The following is a 28,000-nucleotide window of genomic DNA, read 5'->3' on the forward strand; positions in this document are numbered from 1 at the left end:
TTAATTTTTCAGGATAATATATAACCTACTAGCTTTTACCCGCGACTTCGTCCGCGTGGAATAGTTACTTTGCGCAGCAATTTTTAAATTTTTAGAATACTTTGCAAGTAATACACACACAAACTGCCTCATTATCAAAATCGGTTCAGTAGCATTAGATATTTTACCCCCACAACCTAAAAAACTTTACCTTTTTATAATATGTATTAGTACTTATAGATAACTGGTTCAAAAATTGACAACAAAATGCAGTCTAGATTTTTTCTTATTTTATTTCTTTATGTTATGGCACAAACAGTTTCATACAACTATTTTAATAATTATGAGTAAATATAAACTTTTAGTACCCTGTGTAATACACTGGTTACTATGGCGCATTTATATACATAAATTATACGTGTAAGAAGTACTTTAAAATAGTAATAATAATACTGACACACTTTTACACAAATTATCTTGCCCCAGACTAGGCATAGCCTGTAAATATGGGATACATATGTTTACTGTGCTATGAGTACAAGACAACGATATATTTAATACAACATACTTACTTAAACATACATAAATGCATAATATAAACATCCATGACTAGGAAGCAAACGTTCATATTCATCATATAAATGTTTGCACCTACCGGGATTCGAACCCGGGACCTCCAGCTATGCAGGCAGGTCACTAAACACTGGGGTCGTCAAATTTAAATTGATCACTTTTGTTTTTGATTTTAAGGTTTTTTTTGAATTAATTTATGGAGTTACAATATGATTAAAGCAGTTATTATAAAGTCGATAGACACGTCTTATGAAACTATTATGGGTAAAACAAGTTCTACTGATCGGAATTGAGAATAAAGGTTTTTTTTACTGTCACGCCACATATACGAGGTATCCTAAATGTAATCTTTTGTAATAATTCGTTATTTTCTTTCTACAAACACTTACGAAAATTATAATTATTCCAGGAAAGTATTAACATTATATTCCAATAAATTTTATGATATGTATGGCAATACTACAGTCGCGTGTCGCGTCTTGGCCGCCATTTTGTCGATGTTTTGATGCGGCCATCAGCGACCTAATGTTGCAGTCAATTACGACTCAATAACTAAAATTCAAAAAGTACTTTTTAACTATACGAGTAGAATTGCCCACTTTATATAATCGCTTATAATATGCTCACAAAATACCTTTATTTATTTACGGTGTGTGGATGATGCAGCTACTGTACTTTGATAACCTTTGTATTAATTAACAATATCCGGACGACCGAGCCTTGCTCGGATTTTTAAGAATGTACAAAACTTGAACAAAAAAAACTAATAGGACTTCTCGATTCGAACCGGGGTCTTCTACTTTCCGGATCACCCAATGTTCCATCTGAGCTATAATAGTCTTGTATATAGTGGCGAAATTTACCTATGTATTTGTAGCTGTTTCTCATTCAAACATGGATAAAACCATTTTTTTTACATTGAAACCTAGCTAGATCGATTTATCACCCCCGAAATCCCCTGCATACAAAATTTTATGAAAATCGTTGGAGCCGTTTCCGATATTCAGATTATATATATATACAAGAATGCTCGTTTAAAGATATAAGATTTACTTTTTGACTTACTCGTGTAAGGCATTGGCTATTTGACGTTTGAGTATGTTTGATGCATCACTTTACATATTATATTGTAATTGAAATGATTTATAAAACGATGAACTTCTATCGCTGGTAAGCTATACGTCGTCCCATTGACAGACAGCGTGTACGGATAAGGTGAGTTACCGTCGATAGGTTTATTGGGACATAAAAGTCAACGATAGTTACGATTTTTATCTTAAGTACGAGATAAACTGAATATTGGGAACGGCTATTAATGTACATATCATGCAATAATAGAACAGTACTTTGACTTCATATTAGAGCGCGCGAATCGATGCACGCACACATATACACAAGATTTAGACGGCCGCTATTGGCTAAGCAACCTTGGGGAGACAAAACTATTGAGTAGCACGCCGCGCGTTGCCGAGAACGGTCGCTGTCCGAGTTAAATTATTAGCTGCACCGCGTTGTCAATCTGTAACGTGGCATTACTAGTACTAGTTGATAATGGCGGTATCAGGACCGGGTCAACGAGTATACTGCAGTGTTTACGGGTGCCTTAATTCAACGGTGTCGAAACCAACACTGTCGTTTTTTAAGCTTCCTGCTGATGCTGAAAGGTAATATAAACTGTATTACTTTTTAAAGTGATAACTTCTTTTAGCGCGGTACGCATATTTTTGGATGAGATAAAATCTCTGGACTCGCGACACCGTTACGAGACGCAGCTATAATGTGTGCATATATGTATGTACATATAGCAGACCGCGAATGCGACTAGATAAATAAAAATAGGTACCAGGCAATCAAAGTTGAAGAAGAGATTGTCTTATGTATGACGCGTGTATACCTTAATTTATTCTGACGTCATTCGTACGAAGTATTACTACATAGACACCAGGAGAACATAAATATGGTAGCGGTGATAGCGTAGATAGAAGATGAACAATAGATGCATCCCTAAAATAACAATTAGTTAGGAGAGATCCCTTTCGCGTATGCGGTTTTTTTTGGACACAGTTCATCGGCTGCCAACAAACAATGGTTGCCATGGTGATTTTAGTTAGATATTATTAAAATGTCCCTTATTTTGTTTTCTATGAAACTTGCAAACCAACACTATCGTTTTTTAAGCTTCCTGCGGATGCTGAAAGGTAAAATAAACTGTATTACTTTTTATAAATCTTTACCATGATTTCTTTAACTCGCTTTTTTATCTCTCTTCGGTACAATTAATGATATGAGCAGTGGCGTAGCGTGCCTTGGTAGGGCCCCGTATAAATAAATATTTGGGGGCCCTTAAGAAGGGTAAATATTTCTCACAAAATAAAAAAAAATGTTTGCATAACATTAATAGAAATATTTATTCATCGTTTTTATCTAGCTCACTTTTTCCAAAATTTTCACAAACAATTTTAATTAAACATACACTCACCTTGCCTTTTTTTTCGGCAACCTAAGCTAAGCAATTATAGCTTACGCACGTTGGGAGCCCCCGTCGCCTTGGGGCCCCGTTTAATTGTTACGCCCCTGGATATGTGATATCAATGAAAATTTTTGGTGAGTTCGGCAAAGCACATACTTAGGTATGTATGTGGTAGTTTTTTACGCGCATTTCATTATATTATCGCACTAACCTATTGTCTTATTATATAATAAGTAATAACACTAGCCGTTGCCGCCCGCTTCGCTAGGCGAATTTTAAAAGGAGATAAATTAAATTTTATTCATCTTATTACAAATACCATAAAAAATAAGTGGCCATAAACCATCTAGGATAAATTTCGCATCGAACGGTGATCGTTTTATGTCGATACGATCAGTGGTTTAGGCGTGATTGAGCCTCAAACAAAGACCATTTTCATTATATATATATACTAGTGGACCCAACAGACGTTGTCCTGTACAAATGTTTTAAATTTGAAAAATCGCCCCAGCCGTTAGGAGCATTTCACTAACATACACATGAGCAGGAGAATTATATTATATGGGCGGAATTGAGAATCTAAACCAATCTCAAATTCACTGGAACACACAAAAATATCATCAAAATCGGTCCAGCCGTTTAGGAGGTAGTTCAATTGTGAATCTAAACCATTCTCGAATCCACCTGAATACACACACACACAAGAATTATATATATAAAGATATATATATATATATATATATATATATATATAGGTACAAAATATGCAAAGTAGTATTTTGTGACATCTAAACAATAACAAATTCGTTGTTATGAAATACAATAAAACTTGTTTCCAGCGACACTATATCATGTCTTTGACTAAAATACTTTTAGTAGGTAATAGGTATATTGTATGCGTTTGTATGCAATATGCGATGACGTCATTCACAATAATCAGACGTACCTAGGTAACAATAAGTAGGTGATAAAATAGAAAAAGGACTCAATTTTAATATGGATACAAAAATATAACTTCCCGGCTACGATTAAGTTTCATATTAGCTCTCCTTACTAATAATAACGAAAATTTGTATGTGTGTATGTTTGTTACTTTTTCACGCAAACTTACCACTGAATTTAACCAAACGAATTTTAATGAAAGTTTACACTTATATAGTTTATACATCAGAATAACACATAGGCTATATCTATATATATAAAAATTAATTGCTGTTCGTTAGTCTCGCTAAAACTCGAGAACGGCTGGACCGATTTGGCTAATTTTGGTCTTGAATTATTTGTGGAAGTCCAGAGAAGGTTTCCTCCTCCTCGTGTCGGTTTCCTCAGTGCTGAGGGTCGTGATCATCTCGACAGAGTACTTTTTTGCGTATTATTTGCCGCCATCTGCCCCTGTCGGAAGCAGAGTGTAAAGCGTCATGGACAGTGGTTTCAAGGGCAGTGCAATTCTGATCGTTCCTTGGCATGGGGCTCCTTCCTCTTGGTCTTCTTCCCTCCACCTTCCCTGTTACCATTAGTCTCTCCAGGTTGTCTTCATCCCTTCTGGCGATGTGACCGAAGTATTCTAGGACCCTACGCAAGCAGATGGTAGAAAGCCTAGTCACAATGCCCAGCTGTTTCAGGATCGATACATTAGTTCGGTGTGCTGGCCAAGGTATGCCCAACATCCTTCTCCAGCACCACATTTCGAAGGCATCGATTCGTTTTCGGTCGGCTTTTCTTTCGTCGGTCTTTAAAGTACATGTTTCAGCGCCATATATGAAAATGGAAAACACCAGTGAACGCACAAGATTTGTCTTGGTTTTTATGCTGATGGTTCTACTCTTCCATATTTTCTCTAATTGCGACATGGCGCCTTTTGCCATGCCGATCCTACGACGAATCTCTCCCTTGCAAGAACCATCATTGCAGATTTCAGAGCCCAGGTATTTGAATCTGATGACCATTTCTAATTGTAGTGTTCCGGTAAGCTCCAACCTGCCAGTCCGATCCACAAAGACAGAGAAGGTTTAAAAGGTGAATAAATATGAAAATGCTCGGAATAAAATAAAAACAACGATTTTGATTTTTCTTTGATGTGTCCCCCGTCGTTCAGAAATCAAATTAAAATAATAGTTTATAATGAATAAATAATTAGATCATAACTGTGTGTGTTTGTCAATTTCAAATTGAAACCTTATAAATAGCCAGTATTTCAGGAAAAATCGAAAATAATAATATAAAGTTTACGAAATCTGTCGGGTCAGCTAGTATTTTGTATATTACCGGCAGACTTCGAACTGCCTCATTCGATAAATAAAAGACATAACTTTTGTATAAAATTAATTAAAAACAAACAAAAGGAATCCTATTTTTATAAAAACAAATAAAAAAATGCTCGGTATAAATGAGATTTTATTATTTTCGTTTAATTACACATAACGTTGTTACAAAACAGAGTTTTCCTAATATACTGGCTATTTATAAGGTTTCAATTTGATATTGACAGACACACACACACAGTTATGATACAGTCTGTAAATCAATTTAAAACTCTCTGATAAACTATATTTTTTGTTTTGTTTTGTGGTGCGGTTAGGGTCAGAAATTTTATTTTTTGACAAAACTTAAAATTTATCAATATCTACATATAGTTTGTTGTCAAATAAAATTGTTTGCGTGCAGAAATTTAATTTGTGAAAAAACTTAAGATTTATCAATCTACATAAAAATAATCTGATAGATAGTTAACAACTGTTGTTAATCTACCAACTATAGTTAACTAAAATTAAGTTTATTTCTTATCTCCCGAAAAAGTTAGAAAGATAATATAAAAATTCTAATGAGTTATTCATTTTAAACTATTATTTTAATTTGATTTCTGAGCGACGGGGGACACATCAAAGAAAAATCAAAATCGTTGTTTCTATTGAATTCCGAGCCGTTCTCGAGTTTGAGCGAGACTAACGAACAGCAATTCATTTTTATATATATAGATAGATAATGATAAGTGTCAAGTAACTAGGAAAAAAATCTGCCATCTGGAAACTATTCAGGCGTTCGGAATAATGGAAATATTAATATTAAATAGTCCTACAAAAATGCCCACGACAGCATATATCTGTCTTTTATGATAAAGCCATTATCGCCAAATCAGTGAACCATAATTATAATAAAAATTTGTAATTTATTTCTAATGCATTTCGATCATACTACATTAGGTAGTACAAATTGATCCTTATATCAAAATAATTTCTTATTTTGTCGCTTCTGATAATACATACATACAGCATAGTATTTTCCTGCTTTATAAAGTCCACGCAGACGACGTCGCGGGCAGCACTTAGTAACATCTTATATATAAAATTCTCGTGTCACAATGTTCGTTCCCGTACTCCTCCGAAACAGCTTGAAATTTTGTGAGCATATTGAGTAGGTCTGAGAATCGGCCAACATCTATTTTTCATACCCCTAAATGTGAAGGATGGACACGAATTTTTTTTTTTAAATTTTTTAAACATTTTTTTTTTAAATTTGTTTGATTATGAGTCAGCATTAAAAAATACATACAACTTCAAATTTTCACCCATCTACGATCAACAGTTACTTTTGTATCGCGATTTTAATATCGGCAATACAACGTTTGCTGGGTCAGCTAGTAATATGTAAATCTATGGCTATAGCATATACTTAAAAAAACGTTGTAACTTTTAGAGTTCTGTTAAAACCAACAAAATACCTGTACATGTTTACCCATCCGCCTGGATAACTGAAAAGCGACTCTTAACGACAAACATATATTATTTACATTTACAAATGTATGTATAATACTTATAGGTTCATCTTTGAACTAATAAATATATGCATAATCGAGTATATTTTTTTTCTTTCCTGTAGGGAAAATAATATAGTTATTATAATGTTACCCACTTCCATTACAATCTAGTCTTAACTTAGACTAATAAGTAATTCAACTTTAACTTAAGCTGCTAGATAAATTAAACTAAGAATGTGTCCATTAACACATTTCTTACGGCCGTTCCCAATATTCAGTCTATCATTTACTTCAGATAAAAATCTTAACTATCGTTGACTTTTCTGTCCCAATAAACTGATTGACGGTAACTCACCTTATCCGTTCACACTGTATGTCAATGGGACGACGTATAGCTTACCAGCGATAGAAGTTTGTATGGAAATTGTAATTCACGCGTCCCAATATAAGGCGATAAGAATGACTTATCGGGTATATTGGGACAGCGTCAGATTATTGGCAGCTAATTACTGACAGTGGAAGGTAGTAATTTATCTCTATCTGTACATAGTATATTGAGAACGGCCGTTAATATCTCTATTAAGGGGAAGTCACTTTGTTCATGTGTCTTTTATAATATCACTATTTTATATTGTATTACACTTATTCACTAGCACTACACTAACTCAAAAGGTTTTGTTCGTTTAAGTCTTCTCACTATATCAATGTTGTCAAGGAGCTGGATTGCCTCGACGTTCACGTGATGGTGAAGTCTTTGTTGATGAGCTTCAGCGTATTTTTGGATAACTTTGTCAACAAATTCAATGTAAAAAACTCAATCGAGTACATTTGAATTAGTAACATAAATTATTGCGTCATTGCTGAAGAGGTTGCGGGATAGCCCTAACATCATTCTGTAAACCATTGCTAGTCATTATGATGCGTAAATTATAAAGGCATTTATGCGGCTTCATGTGCCTGTTTAGTTATAATTATCTATACTAATATTATAAAGCTGCAGTGTTTGTTTGCTTGTTTGAACGCGCTAATCTCTGGTACTACTGGTCCGATTTGAATGATTCTTTCAGTGTTGGGTAGTCCATTTATCGAGGAAGGCAATAGGCTAGGCTGTTTTTTTACAAGGTGTAAAGTCGAAAACCTATTTTTGCGTGCGCTGCAAAAACTATTGACAATAGAACAAAATGATGTACAGGAACAGTGATTATAGAATAAAGGCAATATTTTATTACTTATAAAACTATCGCGTGAATTATACTTTATATGGCAAAACAACGTTTGCCGGGTCAGGTAGTACTAACATAATTTAGGACATTTTACTAACAATTATTATGGATTTTTTTGAATTAAATTCTTTTTTTTTAATTGTGATTATGACATAATATCTTAAATTTTTATCTGTAATTTAATTAAAATCAAATTAAACTCAACAATATAATGTAGTTTAAGTTAAGATTGTTTGTAGATCTATAGGTGAAATGCCTGAAAATAAATGATTTATTATTATTATTTATTTTTTCAGGCGTTCAGAGTGGCTTCGTTTGATATCCCGGGAAGATTTATCGGAGAAAAAACCTATATGCTACAAAGTTTGTGAAGAACATTTCAACGAACACGATGTTCTACCGGGCCCTTTACGAAAAAAATTAAAAAACAAAGCGTTACCTTCTATTAATTTACCCGATTTGGAGAAACAAGATAAAGAAACTCAAACAAAAGATGTAAAACAAACATCAAAATTTGTACAAACGGAAAAATTATTGAATACCGTTGGGACTCAGACTCCTGCATATCTTTCAGCTGATAATCCGCGAAAAAGAAAGATAAAATCTGAATTTGATTGATAATAAAGAATATTTATTAGAAATAATTATAAAATGTTCTAACAGCAAATATTTGCTTATCTACCTATGACTTCCTACCTATGCCTTCCTACGTACCTGTAACCTATGCCTACCTATCTACCCATAAATATACCTTGCCTAGAAAGACATAGGTATATATAGGTATAGGTACATAAATATACATGCCTTCCTACCTATACCTATGACTTCCTTCCCACTTTTACCTATGCCTTCCCACCTATACCTATGACTTCCTATCTACCTATGCCTAGGAAGGCATGGGTATAATTAGGAACAGAATACTTTTTTTAATTATTTATATATCTTCAAGGCTAGAATGAGTCTAGTATAGTTCCAGTCACAGACGATGGAGAACTTTATGAAACTATTTATAAGAATGAGAATTTTTATATAATAAAATTTTTTCCCTAACTAGTTTATAATAGATTTATGTAATAAATAATCATTAGATTAATATGTTTCATTTCGACCTAAAACAACACATATACAATAAAAAACGAAAACCATATTGTACTCAACCCTAGCGCTCCGCCCATAGGAATAAGTTTCAAGGAGACCGCTGAGTTACGCTAGTGTACTATTACTTGTATTGTAGTTAAGTCTCATTACCCCAGTAATTTCAATAGCTACGGCGTCCTTTATACCGAAACATAATAATATATGCACTACGGCAGAAAATGGCGCCACTGTGGGTGGTACTCGCTTTAAGTCGGCCTCCGGTGCTCTTTTTTACCCCCAACTGGTAAACCTATTTGATGGTAGAATGTGAAACAAGTTGAACTTTTCCTGACTTTTCTATATCCATTCACTCTATCTAAAAAAGCATTTATTTTCTCAAAATTTATTCCTTTACAATTGCATTAGAAGTCATGTCTAATATACTAGATACTACTACCGCTTCGGAAACAAATGGCGCTCTGAGAAAGAAGAAGCTAAGCTCTAAGTACTGGCACTGAATATTCATCAACTACATTAATCGACCAACTTCAATATTCAAACGAAAGTTTCAGATTTTTTCATTCAGCAATGACCGGCATATTTTGTAAAAAAAAATTTAACAAAAAACACCGACTTCAAAAACACTATTCCAAAACAATAGATATAATATGCATTAAAAAGTATAAAAATAATTGCGTGCTTTCCGGATCGGTGTCTTTCCGCCGCGATCCGCTCTCGCCTCTCGCCTCCTCACGACTCAAGCACATCTCACCTTTAACTATGTGTGTAGTTACAAACCTATATTGCATGACACCTCCTCCTTTTTTGAAGTCGGTTAAAAAATTCCATCATTCACCCGATTATACCCTGGTTTCTCTAGATATTATTCTATCGTTGTGCTGTCTCGTGCTTCGATTGCTTTCTCATTCATCCTTAACTAACAGCATATAACACTGCTACAACATTTCCTCAGCCGCTAATCAGCTAAGGTCAATGCCAGTTTAAGAATTGAGATCTGTACGTTTTTTTTAACTGACAATAAAGGACGAGACGAGCAGGACGTTCAGCTGATGATAATTGATACGCCATGCCCATTACAATGCAGTGCCGCTCAGGATTCTTGAAAAAAACAAAATTTCTGAGCGGCACTACAACTGCGCTCGGAACCTTGAGACATAACACCTTAAGTCTCGTTTGCCCAGTAATTTAACTAGCTACGGCGCCCTTCAGACCGTAATACAGTAATGCTTACTCATTACTGCTTCACGGCAGAAATAGGTGCCGTTGTGGTACCCATAATCTAGCCGGCATCCTGTGCAAAGGAGCCTCCCGCTGTTAAAAATCCAATTAAGTAGTTTAGCACCAATTCCAGAGGAAGTAAATGCATGAACAGCTTAGACGAAATTCTACTAAATATAAACGTGTTTCCAACCTTTATGGTTTAATGTTCGAAGTGACGAACTTTCATACAAACCTTTATGCCCTATTCCAACCCCTTCACGCCTTTTTTTTAGATAAAAAAAGGTATTTCGAAAGTCTAGCTATATTTGTACTAAATTTTTTGGAGATTATTTTATTTTATTTCGCTTTCACGAGTATTCATTCCCACACCGATCGAAATTTAAAAAACTCCACACAAATATTTAATTTTTATCAAGTACCTAAATACAAAGTGAGTTCGTTTTACCTATGACAATCCCTACTAATATTATAAATGTGAATGTAAATTTGTTTGTTACTCTTACACGCCTAAGCCACTGCACCGATTTTGATCAAATTTAATAGAGAGATAGACTAGAGCTAGGAAAAGGACATAGGCTACCTTTAATAGCGAAAAAACTAATGGAGGGGTTGAAATAGGCAATGGAATTTTGCATTTAAAACCAAAACTTTGTATTCAGGCACTTGATAATAAGTAATTTATAAACATTCATTCGAGCATTTTTGAAACTTTGATCCACATGGGGATGAAATAGTATATTAAAGTTCGTAGGGAAATACTATTAAAGAGAATGTCCACAATGACAAGGGATATCCGCTGTATCATAGAAGAGCGCTGCCAGCAGCGGAAATAGCAGTTTGTATGTGTATTATTTGCAAAGTATTCTAAAAAATTAGAATGCTGCCCAAAGCAACTATTCCACGCGGACGAAGTCGCCAGTAAAAGCAGGTGATGAATTAAAATATAAAAACTAGTGAGCTCACAGTACCGTAATTAAAACATCCGACCACAAACTATATACAATAATAGTTCCATATACGTTGATTCAACAAACATTTGAAAGGTCAACGAAAGGTCAGGCGTTATCAACCTTAAGCGGACTATTATCATAATTAACACAGGACAAATAAGATACTGATGTTATTCATGTATATTTATAGATTTAAAAACATGGGTGAGCTGAAGAAGCAACAGATTAGGTGAATAATAAGGTCACTTTTATTCTCCAACTTAGTTACCATGAGGTCGTAAATCAAGTGTGGAAATAGAAAACAAAATGACGATAACTAACAATATATTCTACTGAAATCGCAAAGTAGTTTCATCCAATCTTGATTTTTTATGGAAAAGAATGACTAATGAGCGTACGGGTCACCTTATGTTAAGTGATCACCGCCGCCCACATTCTCCTAAACGCGTTTTTTTATGGTTCCTTGCTCGTATCGTACCGGAAACACAGCACAAAAAAGCTTGGAAAACCAGCAAGGAACGCTTCACATACAGTTACCGTGCCTACTGAGCTAGAGGTCCCGGGGTCGAATCCCGGTAGGTGTAATCATTTATATGATGAATATGAATGTTTGTTTCCGAGTCATGGATGTTTATATGTATTTATGTATGTTTAAGTAAGTATATTGTATTAAATATATCGTTGTCTTATAACCCATAACACAGCTTTGCCTAATTTGAGATAAGCCAAGATAAATTGTGTAAAAGTGTGTCAATATCTAATATATAAAATTCTCGTGTCGCGGTGTTTGTAGTTAAACTCCTCCGATACGGCATGACCGATTCTCATTAAATTTTATGTCGGGTAAAAAGTGTAGGTCTGAGAATCGAACAACATCTATTTTTCACCCCCTTAAATGTTAAGTGTAGTCCCCTAATTTTTATTTAATTTTTAAATAAATTATTTATTATTTTATGATACAAAATTAAAAACCTCTACAATCAACAGCTATTTTTGTATCGCGATTTTAATATTATTCTAATCCATCCACAGATAGATCCACAATAGAGTTGCAAGAGGGCAATCTAATATAATGATTATTGTAGTACGATAAATTTTATGTATCTACGATGTATTTAATACGTCTGAGAATCGCTCAAAATCTATTTTTTAAACCCAAGTTTTTTTTAAATTAATTTATATGGAAATACAACGTTTGCTGGGTCAGCTTGTATAATATAATATTATTCTATCTTACGGTGTGTCGCACGAAGGGGGAATTCGGCGGCAGGTATAAAGTCAATCAGCTCTTCGGAACACTTCCGGTGCTATCAACGCATCTATATGCGGTAGAAGACCCACAATGAAGCGACGTCAGTACGCAACGCCAAGTGCTTCTGGTAAACTATTAGAGCAAGACGTTGCGAGCTAAGTAAATCCATCAGGATCAGTACCGTGCAAATATATCATTGCTAGATAAAGAAAATGCAACTTCAGTTGAATATCAACTCATTTCAGTTGCGCCCATTGACTTAAAATATACTAACGAATAGACTAACAATGCCTACAAGTGAAAAGAACATCTCTAACGAAGACATAGACACGTTGCTGCTGCCGTGTCACAGATAATCCCGAGTCTGTGACCCATTTTCTGCACTGCACAGGAACTCTCCAATATTAAATCAATTATTAATTAAATACGCTCTTTTTCGGTTTGTTTTGTTCTTTTATTTTATTCTATTGAATGTATTCTGTGAGTGTTTTGTGAAATAAATGTTTTTCTTTATTTCTTTCATTAAGTAATTAATCTTGATGACATGCTCTCAACCCCAATATTTGCGTATTATGAAATTTTCAATTCGAAATAATTTTCAAAGTGATAATCCTCACTTCTGGGATTAATTACAAATTAAATTTGAAAACAAAATTTACTACCCGTGAGATAGAGTCGAGTTAGTAAGTCTTTTTTTATTGGGCGATGTATATGCTTCTACAATATGATCCCAGATAATGTACAAAACAAATGTGTTACGAAATTTAAAAGAACTGTTAAAAAACGTTTGTGTGGTAAAGGTAACTATAGCATAAACGATTTTCTTAATGATACCACAGACTGGGAATGAAAGAATATTAATTGCAAGATATTACATTGTCCATATTTTTATTAAAAAATGCCGCTGACTTTCTTGCGTCCGTTCTTCTCAGGTCTGAGGCAGTCTAATTTAAACCGTTAAACATTGAGGCCAGTTATCAATAGAAGCACGCACTCTTTCCATGGGAAAATTCCTTCACTGAACTCCAAATTATCATAGCGTTTAGAGCAAGCCGTACTCTCTAAAACTGGCGATAAATCGTTATCCGGATTAAGATCGGGATTAGACGACAGCCAGTCTTCAGCTCTGATGAAGTCTGAAACGTCCGTTTCCAACCAAGATTGCGTAGACCGAGCTTTATGACCCGGAGCCGAGTCTTGCTGGAAGAACCATTCTTGGTTATTGGACATAGTGTTGTTAAGGGGCTTCACTACCATCTCAAAAATGAAATCTCTATGCATTTGTGCCGATGTTTTGAAACCTTTTTCACAAAAGTGTGGCTACGTCACTCCTTCATATCTAATACCCCACAAACCATCACTGAAGTCGCAAAGTGCCCACGTTGCACTATGTCGACCAATTGGCTTAGCTTCCTTAGAGGTTTGAGCATAGATACGGTCATTTTATTTGTTAAAATGGTGCTCAATAGTAGAAAATTTTTCATCCATAAAAAAAATATTTCTGTGACCTCCCTTAGCGTACCGCTTCAGTAGTTGTTTCGAGTTTACTACCATATTCTTTTTTAATTTATCAATAAAATGTATTAGTCCATTGAAATGTTACAATTTAAGGACTGAATATTGCATTTCTTAGAGGACGCTGTTTTATTTTTGGGACATATTTGGGGGGGCAATAGGAGCTTAACCCCGAGTTTGTGCGGTTGCAGCCCTTGTCCCCCGGCCGCCATCTTGGAAAAAGGGGTGAAAATAGCTTTTTCCCGATATCTCGTAATTATGCGACTTATAAAAATTCCTAAGGGCATAATTTGGAGCAAATCGCTTTGCCTACAAATATGTTCCGTAACTTTTTTCCCTTAACTTAAAATTAAAGAAGTTATAGGCAAAAAAGTAAGAAAGTTTCTATAAAAATTTTCTCGTTTGTTCTATAACTTTTTTTTATACATTTAACAAAAAAAGCACCTTTGACCAATCTTGTGCATGGTCTTTTAAGGATTTTTTTCTGTATTTTTTTTTAAATTTCCTACATTTAAATCGCTGTTACAGTGCTCCAAAGTTGACCGGGTTCGTCAATGCTTATGAGAATCCGGTCAAAACGAAATGTTTTACTAATCATATTTAGATACCCTAGGTGCGTTTTTTTACATAGTATTCCCAGTAGGCCTACTCCACAGACATCTTGCCGATGAGGTAATCCTCGACAGAATCATATTTTCAATCAGTTATTAGGTAGTTATTCTATTCTCCTTTTCTTCGATGGTCCAGGCTGTGACTCAGAATGTAATTGAACGTCGAATGTTGAGGTTTGGGGACTGAAGAGAGTTTAAATTGGAGTTATGACTCCTCCGACATAGTTGGAGTTCATCTTCAAATACCATTTTCTTCCATTAACTTAGATATTTCCATTATGTTGCTGCATGTTTCGCTAGAACAATGGGGGCATCTGTAGAGCATTTGAGGCCTGCTTTTCAGCAGTCACACATACTTCCACAATTTCCTTTGCTTCTGCAGAAAATTAATTTCAGGAGATCCTGATCTCCTGAAATTGGGTGCTGGAGGCTTGGAAGCTTGTATAGGCATCCAAATGTTTGCATGCTTTTTCCAGCCCCAATATTTAGGATTTCGATAACTTCCGAGCCACGATTGGTTCATTTGGGATTCATTTGTCTCCAAACGGTAATTTATACCTGCTTTTCATTCTCGAAAATGTACCTTCATTCCTCCTAGAAATTACAATAAGAAACGATAATGGGTAAGTTCTATAGAAAAGAAAACAGTTAGGAATGAATTAGTATAGTTGTACGGATTTACCAATTTTTTTTAAGAATGCACTTACAATAGCAAAAAAAAGATCATAACCTTATGTTAAACATTTCGTTTTGACCGGATTCTCATGAGCATTGACGAAACCGGTCATCTTTGGAGCACTGTAACAACGTTTTAAATGAATGCAATTTAAAAAAACATTTAGAGAAACATTTCCTCAAAAGACTATCTACAAGATTGGTCTGAGGTAATTTTTTTGTACGTCGTATTTTTTTTTACGTCTTTAATTTTAAATTTTGGGCAAAAAGTCATATGAACATATTTGTACGCAAAGAGATTTGCTACAAGTTATGATCTTACGAATTTTTAGTAGGACACATAGTTTCCGAGATACCGCGAAAACGGTGTTTGCACCCCTTTTGGGGTTAAGCTTCTATATACATCTAGGACACATGCCCCAAAAATAAAATTGCGTCCTCTAAAAAATGCAAAACTCATGTAACATTTCAATGAACTATATGGAATATCATCCCCCACCATCTGGATGTGTGGCGATCCTCCACAGTGCGGTTTTCAAGGCTTTCTTCCACGTACAAAAAAGCTGTGGAATGAACTTCCTTGTGCGGTGTTTCCGGGACGATACGACATGGTTACCTTTAAAAAAAGCGCGTACACCTTTCTTAAAGGCCGGTAACGCTTCTGTGATTCCTCTGGTGTTGCAAGAGATTGTGGGCGGCGGTGATCACTTAACAACAGGTGACCCGTACGCTCGTTTGTCCTCCTATTCCATAAAAAAAAAAAAAGAGTAGGTAGGTACGACTACGTGATATAGAGTACAATACTCTATTTTAGAGTACGGCTGGCAACCCTGCCGCCGGGCGACCTTGTTTTGAATCAGATAAGTCAGCGAGTAGGTACCTCGTGCCGCGTCCGCTAGCCGCCGGCCATGCCGCCCGCTTGAACCTACTTCGCGACGCGTTCAGTTGCCCGCCGGCTTTTGATGCGTAGTGACGTAGTTACTATTATTTTCGATTCAATTCCAACATGGAGTGGGACGACAGTAAAGTATTACAATTAGTAGAACTGTATCGTGCACAAGAAGTATTATGGAACCCATGGAACAAGGACTACAAAAATCGTCCAAAGCGTTACGACGCACTGTACAAAATCGCATCAGAATTGTCTATAGACGTAACGGAAATAGAACGAAAGATCAAAAACGTAACAAGTCATTACTACCGGGAGAAAAAGAAAGTTAATAATTCAAAAAAAACCGACAATATATATAGATGTAAATGGTTTGCATACAAGTCACTCAGCTTTCTCAAAAATAATTGCAAGAAGTGTGGAACAAATGATACTGTAAGTAATAATTATACGAGATCCATTTTATATAATTAATAAATACTTAGTAGTTAAAAAAAAAACTAAAAGATCAAAAAATTATTTTGAAATTTAAAATTAACATCAATTCCTACCATATACAGTATGGAAACAGCTTATATGAAATAAATGTAGATACATGCTTGTTAGCCTATTAGCTGACAATTTACCAAAAATTAACGAAAAACGTGCACTGGTTTTGTTAGAAAGTAGGCTTTTGATTTTGAACAAATTTAAACGTCCTGTAAGATTTGGGGGACTGGCTCAATAATTCAATGAACTTGAATATTTCAATATCATAAGGCGTTGCCGCTTTGCCGAGCTGCTTTTGAATTGCGCCGCACGCGGCCGTCAAAGAGATACACGTGCCGGCGGTCTCTTTGACTGCCCCGCTATTCAAAGTCGGCGTAGGGAAGGATATCTTGTATCGATAATTAGCTTTCTTTAAAGGGAGTTGTAATTACGTACGTTTATTACATTTGGCTTGCCACTGACTTAAAACCTATCAATAGGTAGCACATATAAATAATAGTATTTTATTAATAAAGGTAAAGGTTTGCATAAGAGGTGTATTAAATTAAATTTTTAATTGTTTAATACTTTTCAGTTTTTGAAGTCGGGTTTTTTTAAACGTAGTTTTTTTTATAACCCACACACATGGTCGGATTTGGTACGGCCGGTCCATAGGACGGTCCGGTGGGCGTGGGTGGACGCCTCGCACCAATTGGTCCGGCGTCGTACTCAGTACGGGGCGGGCGGTTATAATAATAATTTTGTGCGATGGACAATGCGACATACCATCGAATATGGTCCGGTACCAGATTGCGTCCGATGGTTCGGCCAGACCAAATCCGACCATGTGTTCAGACTATAAAAATTATGTATCAAGATACGGGCGGATTTTTTTGGTAGCGCTGCCATTCAACTTTTGCACGGCAAACCGGCAACGCCGCCTTATGATATTGAAATATTCAAATTCATTCTAAACGACGCACAAACACGCAGCTACGGTACGGAATTCTTCTTACGCGTTTTAAGTATACATTATTTTTTTTCACAGGACGAATTGGAGATGGAAACCACGCAACAAGAGGATTTACCGTCAACGCAAACCGATTCAACACAGAAGTCAGCGGAAAACAACAATAAACGTCGCAAAAAAGATCCTAATTTGGACATAATAAGCCAAGCACTAGATATTATGAAGAGCATCTCCCAACGCCAAAATGAGACCAAAGAAAAAGACGAAGATAGTTTATTTGGCGAATACATTGCGGCAAGCTTAAAGAAAATGGATCAATCCACCAAAGCTATGGTCAAACATCGGATCAATAACATAATATTTGAAGGCGAAACTCGCGTTAAAGAGGAAATACAATAAGCAAACATATTTGCACAAAAATATAGAACCTCACGCATTCATATGAGACAAAAATTAGCAGAGAACAAAACAGAACATGTCGTCATTACCGGCAGAAAAAGGATCGAAGCTAGCTTTGAGAGTTGGACGCCACCAAATCACCTCTCAATCCTCCATGTGTTAACTCAAGTTTACTGCAGACAATGCGTCTATACTGTGGTACCAAAGCTAGCCAGGCCCATGCCAAATGTCCGGTGGCCCAAAGACAAATAAAAATTGTTGCATCGATAATCGATGCTAAAGTATCGATAGTCCAACATACTGGGATCATCAACATCACTATTGTGCGATATTATCTAATTAAGTAAGTTTTTATACGGTAAATATGTACTGATAATTCATTAGCCGTATCGTCTTTAAACTCAGTATCGATACCAGTTCGAACTGTTTCTACAGCCTTAGTACGCTGGAATTCATTTTCAATACATTAATTGTACTGAATGAGTAGAGTGTTATATACCCATATATAACTTTACTCTTAAAGCAATCAAAAAACAATTGAAAGGCAAGCAATGCAACACTGACCTCTACTTCTACTTCCTTGTGCGGTGTTTCCGGGACGATACGACATGGGTACCTTCAAGAAAAGCGCGTACACCTTCCTTAAAGGCCGGCAACGCTCTTGTGATTCCTCTGGTGTTGCAGGAGAGTGTGGGCGGCGGTGATCACTTAACACCAGGTGACCCGTACGCTCGTTTGTCGTCCTATTCCATAAAAAAAAAAAAAATACTATATACCACTGGACTGGGTTGTCAAAGTGCTTTTGTGCCTGTTTGATATTCGCCATTTTGGAGCTGTTGGCCATGTAACGAGAGTCTGCGGTCCTAAAACTAGTGACAACCTCAGCAAACATCGATATCTAATATTTATCTATAATTTATTTAAAAAAATGTGTACTTTATTGCGTTAATTCTTGAAGTATAAATAACTCGGAAAACGAACGAAATTAATTCAAAATGCAAAAATACTTCAGATTTTGTACGTTCCTTCGCAGCCATTTGTATTATACGTCAAAATTAGTTCTCTAGACGCTTGCGAGTGGCGCTTAAATAGGCACAAAAAATTTGCTGTTAAACATATGGAACAGCATGTCCAGTGGTATTTATACAGCTCAGTGCAATCCAATGATGTATATTCTTTTAATCTAGAATTTTCTAGCTGCCATGTGAAAAGCGTCACTTTGAAATCCTACATCAACGAGCTTTTACATAAATTAAACGTAGGCAGTACGCCAGAAGGACAATTTCGTACTAAAGTCAAAGTCAAACTATATTAAAATGGCTTAAACAATATTTCATTTAACTTACTGCATCTACCACATTATGTTCGGAAAGAGAAGAACATACAAGAAACTCAACGGCCACTCTTTAAAATCAATGAGTATTTTAATATTATTGTTGTAATATACTTACTTAATAACAAATTAGTTTGTAAGGTGCTGCATCCAATTTATTATGGATCATGTCCAAAGTTAAAAAGCGTTTCAAATATCAAATATATCATAAAAAATCTTTATAAATATAAAATATTGTATATTGGATGCACCAACCTTTAAATCATGTGATAACTGTCCTAATTAATAATCGTTTAAAACAAATACTTTATTAACTTTAGCAGGTTGATCTAATAATTTCCTTTGTGACTGTGTCATTGCGAATTATAAGTTATATTAAAATAGAAATAGTAATGTTTGATATAAATATTCTATACGTAATAAAATATTGTTTACAGTAATTAAGTTTTATTTAATAATTTAATTACAATTTCTGCTAACTGGTTTGAAATAGAAGAACGTCATAAAAAAAGAAAAAAGAGATTACTGAGAAAAATAGTTACATATAATTACTAGCTGACCCGAAAAACGTCGTCCTGTACATTATAAATAAAATACAGTTTTTATGAATTTGTCAGTAATAGTTCATAACATCACAGTTATTTTGTATTATGGTCCGTGTTGTTATAATGATATTGTTTCACAGAACAAATGTCAAACCGTGCGTCAATAGATTATCTCATAGAAAGTTCATACAAAACAAATATTTGAAATAAAAATAAATCCCAAATCGAAATTAAACTATTAATTCTCTCAAGCTGGACTTAACTGCGGGTCACCTTATGTAAAGTGATTCTTATTAACACCAGAGGAATCACAGGAGTTTTGCTGGCCTTTTAGAAGCCGGTCACTTTTTTAAAATACTCAGATATTGGAATACTCAAATATCAATAAATTAAATAAATAAGTAAATACACTTAGCACAGGATGCCCATTAGACTGGTACCATAGCAGTGGACCAGCGGGGAAAACTATTTGTGGTCCAGATTGAGGAGCTGAATCTAGAAAAATTACTGGGCTAATGACACTTACCAAGTTTCAAAGTGAGAAGCGTAATTGTGATGTAAATTTTTGGTTGGTTCTGTGTTTTGGTGAATGTGTTGCTCGTCACTTTACCTCAAAACAAACGATTTCTCTGCTGTTTTGTGAATCTGGAACGAATTCTAGAGATGGAAAGATGGGCTGATTGGAATTTACATAAGAGATATTATAATACAAGTATGTATAATTATATATCTAAATAAACATGTAAATATCTTAATATACAGTATGGTTTGCAAATATATGAAATAAATGAAAAAACAAGTCATACTGGTCCTCAGAAGTATAGTAAAATTTTCAAAGAAACTAAATATAAAAATTGAATAAGAAAAAAGATTACAGTCTGTTTAGACTACGTACTTTGACCCCGAGGAGCGACAACGTAGCTCACGGCGGTGAATTCGCTGTTACTTCAAGAGAAGTACGAGAAGACTCGTAAACAAGCTACTAACAATAACACAATTATTAGCGAAGAAATGAAAATTGATCTAAACATTTCACTTGAACTTTAAGAGAGTTAAATTTATAAATACAGTCAATCACTTGAAACAATCGCGGGCTGCGTAAGGCACTCGCTTGGACACTCCAGACATCGGAAACACATTCCGAAAGCTCGCGTTAAACTGAATCAACAAAATATTACAAATACAAAATAAATAAAATAGCGAAAATAAATAAAGGCGTAAATAGGGCACATACCCCACACTTCTAGTTTATCGACACTTTATTTACAATTACTTACCAACAACCTAAACAAGGCAGTAAAAACTAGTACTTTTGTGTAATGTTTTAATATTTTTGATATTTAATAAATTAATGAATGGATAAAGCTTTGTAATAAAATAGTTTATTTTTGTAAGTTCAGTACTTACAAAACCACTGTTTTCTGAGTGATATCCTGAGCAGCGAAAAAGTAAGTTGGTACGTTTTCTGATAGGTGGCTTTCAAATTACAAACAAGTAATAAATTTTTATTGTTTAGTTCTTCCTTATTCACAATTATTATGTCTAAACTACTTCATAATTTATAAAAATAAAAATTCTGAAGTAAGCTTCAGAGAGTTTCTCCCAGGACTGTTCGACGATTTCCCGAGAGACCTGCATGGCCAACATATCATTGATATGCAGTAGAAACAGGGTGGGAGATAGCAAACAGCCTTGGGGCACTCTAGCGTTCGGGTTTCGGGTTCGACGATATTCGATGGTATGTCGCATTGTCGATCGCACAAAATTATTATTATTACCGTCCAGACCGTACAGTTACATACACACGCCTTGTTCCCGTCGGGGTAGGCAGAGACAATAGAATGCCATTTGCTTTTGCCCACACACACTTGCCTTATATATTTGATGCGTCGTTCTTTCTTCACTCATTCGGGCCACGTGTCCAAACCATTTCAGCATTCCTTTTTCAGTCCTAGTCACAACATCCTCTTTCAAACCACAGCGCGCTCGTATTATCGCATTCGCAATTTTATCAGTCAGTCTTACCCCACACATACTACGTGATCGCATCTCAACTGCGTTTATTCTTCTTTTATGCTTCTTCTGCCATACCCAACTCTCACTTCCATACATTAACGTGGCGACAAGCACTCCATTATGTACAGCCATTCGCGCTTCTATTGGCACAGTCTGACCGTTTATAAAGGCATGCAGCGCTCTATTCACACAGTTTCCCGCAGTCACTCTCCTTTCAATATCACCTTCATATCTTATACTTCATACCTTCGATACTTTTACCATTTATTTGAAGTAATGGATGCTATTGCCCAATAATATCGATCTGATTTTTAGTTCCCAATATCATGAACTTCGTTTTATCGGGATTTAATAATAGAGTATGTGACTCTGACCACTCTGAAAGACGTTGTAAGTCTTTATTTAGTTTCGTAAAGGTGCTACACTAACATCATTACATCAGGCTTACATGTAATCTAATTGTATATCGTCAGTATATAAGTGGAACTTACAATGCCTAATACTTTCTACAATGTCTGCGCAGTAAAATGCAAAAATTATAGGGCCCAGGATGGAACCTTGTGGAACACCCCGATTGACAGGAGTAAATTCAGAAAATCATTGAACAAAATTTTTTATTTACAATATTTGTTTTGTATGGATATAATTTCTATGAGAAAATATATTGACGCACGGTTTGACAGTTCTGCTGTGAAGCAATATCATTATAACAACAGGGATTATATTATACGAAATAATTCTTGATGTTATGAAATATAATTGACAAATTCATAAAAAATCAATATTTTGTTCACTATGTACAACACGACGTCTGCCGGGTCAGCTAGTAATACATATAGATGTAAATAAAATTTATTTTGAACAGGAACTTTGAAGAAATTCTAGTGCATATCCAAGAAAAACGACTAAAGTAATTATTCTGACCCTCTTGGATGTTAAAAAAAGAAACCATACCTTGCTTCTTCAATAATGGTGTGGTACTATTCAACAAACAAAGAAGAAGAAAGAAAGAGAGTGCCTTTAGTCATAAAACTAACCTTGATACCTGAAATTGTATGCGTGTTTGAGTGTTGAACTTAACGCGCGATTGAATTTAAACTTAATAAGAATTAACTTTAGGAATAATTAACAGATATATATATAATATGTATATATTATATATGTTTAGTTAATAATTATTACTTATATTTTGAAAGACAAGAACAATAATTAATGTATATCACTAAATATATACATTGGTTTATGACTCATTTTTTTTTATTAAAAGCAGTGTTACCAACTCAACATTGCTGGGACTCCGTCATTTCATTTAACTGATACTTAATAATTTAATTTTATATGAAATTCATTAAGCTACTTTCACATTATAAAAATTTGTGAACGATGCGGCTCGGATCGAACCCGCGACCTCTCGGGTTCCATCCGAGCGTTCTTGACAACTGAGCCAACCGTTCGAGTGACGTATGGTTCGAAAATCGTGGTGTGTCTTGTTCAACTCTCAGGTTGTTGCTTCATCTACAGGATCTACTCTACAGATAACCTGCTCAACCCCAGTATTTGCATATTAGGAAATTGACTTGAGATGTCGCTTTTTAACATCTAAACAATTCTGAATCAAAATCTCAGTTGGTAAGAGCGCTCAGACGGAACCCGAAAGGTTGCGGGTTCAGGTTTTATAAGCTCCAGCAGTAGGTACAACAAGCTGCTTTTACACGTTCACAAAAATCGTCACCTTTTTGCTGTAAATAGTAATTTTTATTTTTATAACACCAGAAATAAGGGATTCCTTGTGACTAATTCTAGTAGGCTTCATAAGATACATAATAGCTTTAAGGGTAAATGTATAACACTTTCATAATAAAGTCCCAGCCAATATTCAGACATTGTCTATAAATAAATTTAAATGTTTTATTAAAAAATGGCTCTATCGTAAGTCCTACTACTCCACAGCTGATTATCTAAGTGGTCCGACAGCCTGGGACTAGATTATGATTATTTTATATCAATAACAATGACAGTCAATATTTTATTTTATTAAAAAGAGGGCAAAAAAGAATACTGGGAGAGTTTGTTGCGCCGTTTCTTCTCTGTCAGAGTGCCTTTTGTTTCCCAAGCGGTAGTAGTGTTTGAAGTAACATCGAAGAGAATTCTAAAGGAATCAATTTTGAGAAAATAAATGCCTTTTATAAGAAACGTTGTCCGCGTACATTTTTTTACACCTTGGGTTACACATTATTGGACTTTTAGAAATGAATTCTAATCTTTTGAAGATGATGAATATAGCATATGTCACCTGGGGGTTTTCAAAGCATTTTTCAAATCAGTTCAGTAGTTTCGGAGCCAATGCAAACAAAGAAACAATCAAATGTTTCCTTTTTATAATATTATATTATTACTAACCCGGCGAGCATGAGCCAGGGTATCTCACACCCTGGTAAGATTTTAAAGTAGTGTATTTTTTTAAATCTTTGTCTGGCAACCCTCGCTCGCTCAGTAGCTGTAGGCATGGGCATGAGGGAGAGGATAGTGACATGATCGCAGTGTGGCGTGGGACGACGGCCGGGATATTAGAGCGCAAACCTCTTACGGGTATGTTATACCCTGCCTTTTGACGTATTTTTTTATGTAATTATTCCATTGATTAATTTTAACTTTTATTAGTTTAATTTAATAAACCATTGTAGTTTTTTTGATCATTTACTATATTGGTTGTCTTTCGTTTCTTTACTTGAGTTGTTATTATCATTTACAGTTTTTGATCAAAATGTATATTGAAAGACAAAAAGAGTGAATTCGTTATTAAAGGAGGAATCAAGTGATTATTCTGATGAGTCCAGTTCAGAAGATGAAACCCAGCGAGCACGAAGCGAATTATGATTGTACCAAAGCTGGCGATGATGTGGTTGATGAGTTGAATGCCAATTACAACGTTTCTCGCAACAGTAAACGATGGCCTATGGTCTCTTGAACATGGCAGCTATAATTGCTTGCGTTACTTATCGAACAAATAAAACATTACGACTAAGAGAACAGAATTCAGAAGACTCTTTCTTCTAACAAAAACCATTAATTTGGGCTTATACTGATTTACGAACACTTGCAATCAAGAAATCAAAAAAAATCCCACAAACCTCCGCCAGGAAATTAAGAAACAGCTAGGTGAACCATCTCTTGGACATGAGAATGTATCATGACGAAATATCAGAGGCCAGGAGTGTAAATACAAAAAATCAAGCATGCCTGCAATGCTCGTGCCAATCCATTTTGCATGGAACATGCAAAATTTTTTTGCAAAAACTGTGCTGATCTGGACAGAAGTAATTATTCATTTTTCCAGTAAAAAAAAATATTTTACTACTTATCTTTCGTGTTTAATTACAATCCAAAAAATAATATCTTTCTTACAGTGTTGATTTTTGTGAGCCTCAAAATGTTGTTCCTATAATTACTTAGTGTAAGAAAAACATTAATAAATAAAAAATATTTCATAATTAAAAATTCCTTCCTACTAAATTCCATTAAATTATTCATTATTCGACTAAATAAGATCAACAAAATTAAGAGATAAGTAATAAGTTATATATCACGATACATCAAATTATGGGTATGTCATACCATACCACACCATTCGACGACCTGAATAGCCGAGTGGTTAGCGATCCTACCTACTAAGCTAGAGGTCCCGGGTTCGAATCCCGGTAGGTGCAAGCATTTATATGATGAATATGGATGTTTGTTTCCCAATCATGGATGTTTAAATGTATTTATGTATGTTTATATGAATTTATCTATGTTTAAGTAAGTAGGTATATTGTATTAAATATATCGTAGTCTTGTAACCCATAACACAGGCTATATATGCTTAACTTGGGGCAAGATAATTTGTGTGAAAAGTGTGTCAATATTATTATATTATATATTATTATACCATGCTATATGTAACTTTTTTTCACCTCATGCTCGCCGGGTTCAGAATCGTCCGCGTTTATGTTAATAAGTGAGTAGTTAAATATCTGAAAACCTAAAATACGGTGACACAGCAGTGTATCTGTGAGATACACTGCTGTGTCACCGTTTTTTGTTATGAACCGACTGAAAAAAAGGAGGAGGTTCTCAATTCGTCGGTATTTTTTTGTAACCTCAAAACCTCCGACTGGGTGAACCGATTTTGATAATTCTTTTTTTATCTGAAAGCTGGTGCTTCCCGTGTCGTCCCACTGTAATTTGGTCCAGATCTGACAATGGCATCCATGAGAAAACCATAAAAGTCTTAAATTTGCCATACGTATGTGGACGACAAATTGACGAGTAACTCAATATCGCGCCAACCGATTTCGATGATTATTTTTTTATTGTAAAGGATATACTTCAAAGATAAACTATCTTTGAAACATATGGTGAGAGTTTGGTTAGGTTCTGATAGTGGGATTACAGTAAGGATAAAATTTGTGGTAGAATTTCTGTCTGTAATCAAATTGCAAAGCGGTTACGTTCATTGCTGCAATGAAAACATTTAGTGTATCTACACATATTTAGACAAAGTTTTAGTTAGTGTACTTTAAATTCACTACAAAGAAAAAAATAACAAAAAAACAACCGATTTCAGAAACACTATTCCAAAACAATAGATGAAATATGCACTAAAAAGTACAAAAATAATTGTGCATTTTTATACAATCTAATTAATTAATCTAATTCTAGTAACGGTTATTGATATTATATTATTATAGAATATACTAGCTTATAGACAAACAAAGGATTAGAGAGAGAAAAAACATATTCAATGGAGATACCTACAGCAAGATAGAAAAGATACATGAATCTTTTGTTACTGTAACCGATTTTGACAAGTCGTACACGTCAAGTCAAAAGGCACTCTTGGTATTACCTCCTTAGAATTTACCTTATGTATAAAATTCTCGTGTCCCGGTCTTTAACTTACTAAACTCCTCCGGAACGGCTAAACCAATGTGTTTGAAAATTTGTGTGTATATCGGGTAGGTCTGAGAATCGGCCAACATCTAGTTTTCAAACCCCTAAATGATAAGAATCACCCGCCACTAAATATTTTTTTTATTTTATAGAAAATTATTACAATTGACTTCAAATTTTCACCCGTCTACGATCAACACCTATTTTTGTATCGCGATTTTAATATTATTCTATTCCATCTAAAGATAGATCCACAACAGAGTTGCAAGAGGGCGATCTAATATAATGATTATTGTAGTACGATAAATTGTGTGTACGATATATTTAGTAGGTCTGAGAATCATTCATCTATTTTTTATACCCTAATTTTTTTTTTATTACTTTATATGGAAATACAACGTTTGCTGGGTCGGCTAGAGTTTATTTATATATTTAGTAGGAAGCACACGTGCATACACTATGTTGCCTTATGGTAAATGTAGACATTAATAACCTATATTATATTACATCGTATTCATATATATACCCCATTTACGGACTAACTCGACGAGCAATTAATTAGGTAAATTACACATATTAATAACATTAAAATAAGACAATTTCCTTGTTTATTTACTATATATATAGTACCTACACAAAAATATTAAAACTTATAACTATAAACAAAAAACTAATTTTTATATAAACTTTTAAAATACAGCACAACTATTATCAAAAACTAAGACGAATGATATTATTTAATTAAATGATTTTTAATTTTGCGCTTGAAAATCGATGCAGAGTTCCAAAATATATCTAAATCACGGACGAGTAAAAAAGTAAGGACTCCGTGTCACCTTACATAACAGTGAGGCACCAAAACAAGCCGGTAAACGTGTAAATACATAGAACGCCATACACTTACACTAATACAAGCCGATCGGCCCCCATTATGAGATTTGCCATCGTCTGTGACAGATCAGTTTGCGTCGCAATAAAATATTTTCAAAATGCCGTCGTGCGTTGTGAAAAGTGTAAAAACAATCATTCACAAGTATTTGTGGATATATGATTATTTAAGGGAGAAAAAATTGTGCAACTGGTATACCCCGTAACCGCACATAAAGGTGCTCGCTAATATCACGGCG

The 28,000-nt window shown here is 34.8% G+C and overlaps 2 protein-coding genes and 1 long non-coding RNA gene across 3 annotated transcripts in view; 2 read left to right on the plus strand and 1 right to left on the minus strand.

Moving 5' to 3' along the window:
* Window positions 1-28,000, minus strand: part of LOC126964432 (breast cancer metastasis-suppressor 1-like protein) — a 166,039-nt gene that overhangs the window by 39,878 nt on the left and 98,161 nt on the right. The gene's annotated exons all lie outside the window — the stretch shown is intronic.
* Window positions 2,027-9,092, plus strand: LOC126964448 (uncharacterized). Its single transcript, XR_007729375.1, has 2 exons — window positions 2,027-2,216; window positions 8,296-9,092. It is a non-coding gene; the product is annotated as an uncharacterized LOC126964448 (long non-coding RNA).
* Window positions 16,289-19,699, plus strand: LOC126964433 (uncharacterized). Its single transcript, XM_050807537.1, has 2 exons — window positions 16,289-16,645; window positions 17,727-19,699. The coding sequence occupies exons 1-2, from the start codon at window positions 16,328-16,330 to the stop codon at window positions 18,045-18,047; spliced, it is 639 nt and encodes a 212-aa protein (XP_050663494.1). The 5' UTR covers window positions 16,289-16,327; the 3' UTR covers window positions 18,048-19,699.

This window comes from Leptidea sinapis, chromosome 5, assembly GCF_905404315.1.
Source record: "Leptidea sinapis chromosome 5, ilLepSina1.1, whole genome shotgun sequence".
Taxonomy (NCBI): Eukaryota; Metazoa; Arthropoda; class Insecta; order Lepidoptera; family Pieridae; genus Leptidea; species Leptidea sinapis.

Coding starts and splice junctions, on each gene's coding strand:
- LOC126964433 (XM_050807537.1), top strand. CDS start 16,328: ATGGAGTGGGACGACAGTAAAGTATTACAATTAGTAGAACTGTATCGT. Junction 16,646..17,726: donor AGTGTGGAACAAATGATACT/GTAAGTAATAAT, acceptor TTTTTTTCACAG/GACGAATTGGAGATGGAAAC.